At 30.9% G+C, this 2457-nt stretch overlaps 1 protein-coding gene across 1 annotated transcript in view; it reads right to left on the reverse strand.

Annotated features, from left to right (window-relative positions):
• Positions 1–575: 575 nt before the first annotated feature.
• Positions 576–2457, reverse strand: part of LOC117180480 (succinate dehydrogenase [ubiquinone] flavoprotein subunit, mitochondrial-like) — a 35944-nt gene continuing 34062 nt past the window's right edge. The window contains exons 9-12 of the mRNA XM_033372979.1: positions 1873–2067; positions 1355–1498; positions 987–1097; positions 576–688 (exon numbers count right to left, since the gene is read on the reverse strand). Coding sequence (XP_033228870.1) covers positions 602–688; positions 987–1097; positions 1355–1498; positions 1873–2067 — 537 coding nt within the window. The 3' untranslated portion in view covers positions 576–601. The remainder of the gene's footprint in view (positions 689–986; positions 1098–1354; positions 1499–1872; positions 2068–2457) is intronic.

Genomic DNA, 2457 nt, shown 5'->3' on the forward strand with positions numbered 1-2457 from the left:
GTTTCCAATAATCACAAACTTGAAGCTTAACAGCTAAGCCAAAAAGATGCTAACGCAATAGAAAATAGTCATATGAAAGCTAAAGCCTAAAAGTGTTCTACGTAAATGAGCTTGAACACTTTTACGTCAAAAAATGCTGTGCTTTGCAGACTGAAACATGTAAAAAAAGTAAGGATTTTTGTGTACATCTAAGAACATTCAAGTTTAGAGCATTATTTCTTATACAAATTCTTATCCCAAATATCGATAATTTAATTACCAATGTTTACAAACCGATAAGATACTGGTATAAATATTTTCCCTTAAGATACATTAATTTATCAAAACCAAATTTGGACTGTAAGTGCAAAATATTCGAATTTCTTTAAAAGAAGTCAAAACTAAAACTAGCGGTCATTTATTGGGGGGGGGGGCAATGGTCCCTGCCCCTCCCTGCGTACGCCCTTGTTGTATAATAATTATTCTTAAGCGTTTCTAAGAGATTTATATTATTAAGTGCTACAAAAATTCAACAAAGATTCTCTAAATAATTTTTATTTGTAACAAGTTTATGATAGATACAAAAGTAAGGACTTGCAATAATTATAATTAGATCTTAAAACTAGTATGTACGTACTGCCGGAGGTACATGTTTAGCTTCTTCCTCGTTTAAAGTTGCATCAATTACTGGTCGGTAAGAAATGCTAATCTATGTAATTAATTTTGAAGTTTTAAATATAATTAGCCCAATTACGGAACACTTATTATCAATGAATTTTAGAAAATTTTAAAGCAATTTTGAAAATGAAACATATTTATTAAAATAAGTTCATTTCTTAAAAAAAAATAGAATGATCAAATAAGATGGGAATTTGTTTGAGTCTAAAATAAAATATTGCTGTTCTGGACTACAAAACACAAATTGAAATACTAGATATTATGGAAAAAGAATAGAAAAATAATACTTGATTTTTTATCCAACAAAAAAATTAAACATTTGTACTTACAGAAGCGTCGTCAGAGGCCCAAGAGAGCGTGTGCTTGCGCCAATGTTTATTTAATGGAAGTTTCTTCTGATTTCCAATGGGTTTTGAATAATCATATTCGTCTATTCTTTCCTAAAAATATAAGGTTATTTTAAATCGAAAATGGGGTTGAGCTTAATGATAAATTACTTTATCTGCTTTTCATATAATTCTTTAACAAAATTGTTCGTATCATTTATTATTCTATTGCACTTTTAATTCCTTTTATTTACTGAACTGAATAAGTAAATAAACTTTCCGGTATAATTTTATAAAAGGATTAAATAAATTACAATAGTTATATCATGATTATTGACTGAAAAAATTGGAAAAATTAAAGAATGATTTACCTTAAAATCATCCCTGGCATGAGACCCTCTACTTTCTTTTCGATTTTCTGCTGAGTATACAATGTGCAGGCAGTTTAGCATAAGATTTTGTAACTCCAGAGCTTCTACAAGTTCGGTATTCCATATTAGAGACTGATCTTGAACCTAAACAATTGAAAATATTATTTATTATTGATCAAATGTCAAATAAACAAAAAGCTGAATTAAAACATTTTCCTAAATATTTTTTAATTTGAAGAAATAAAATAATAAATTCCAATTATCAATTAATAAACCATTTTTTAAATGTTTATAAAAAAGACAATGTACAGTGTTGCGCAATTTTCCATAAGACTACCCGGTCAAGTATATAGCCGAGGGGTTCACAACTCGATAGATGTCGGTGAAGGTGTATATCTGAATTCACGATTTGTTAACCCCTCGTATAAAGCCCTCGGACGAATTGGTAATGGCTTATAATATTAAGGAAGATTCCGTATTAGTAGACAATTAATTCTAATGAAATAAATTCTTCTTACGCAAATGTTTGGTAGGTCACAAGTATATATGCGAGTAATTTCTCTGCAGGCTCTTTGAAGGATATCGCAAGTGCGAAAAACTGCACAATATTTTTGCATAGTTCTTTGCATATTTTCTCGTACTACTGCTACTGGTATATTGCCATTTGAGTGACGAATTGCATCGAAACGACAAAGTGCTTCTTCTCCCAATTCCTTAATTAAAAGAAAATTATTTTACCTATATGTTGAGGTAAACATACACGGTAAAAAAAATTGAGCTGTGACAGGGATATTATTCCCCATTATAGCTAAACATTTAGCTGAAAACGAACGAAGGAATTAAGAAAAATCTCTGGATCAGCGAAAATGAATATCCTTGACCATTTTCCATATACCAGGGATGTCGTCTAGTCAAACCCCTAATAAGTATAGCTAGAATAGGGATATTAAGAATAGGTGTCTGAAGGAATTATCGGAAGAGCGCCGGTGCATTGTGGGACGAGCGAAATAAAAGGTGACGGTCTAAGCGGGAGCAGTGACAGTTCAGATTTACTTCGGACAATTAAACGCTTTTTACCACTTGAAATGTGCGCGAATGTTAAT

The sequence above is a fragment of the Belonocnema kinseyi genome, chromosome 9 (genome assembly GCF_010883055.1).
Source record: "Belonocnema kinseyi isolate 2016_QV_RU_SX_M_011 chromosome 9, B_treatae_v1, whole genome shotgun sequence".
NCBI lineage: Eukaryota > Metazoa > Arthropoda > Insecta > Hymenoptera > Cynipidae > Belonocnema > Belonocnema kinseyi.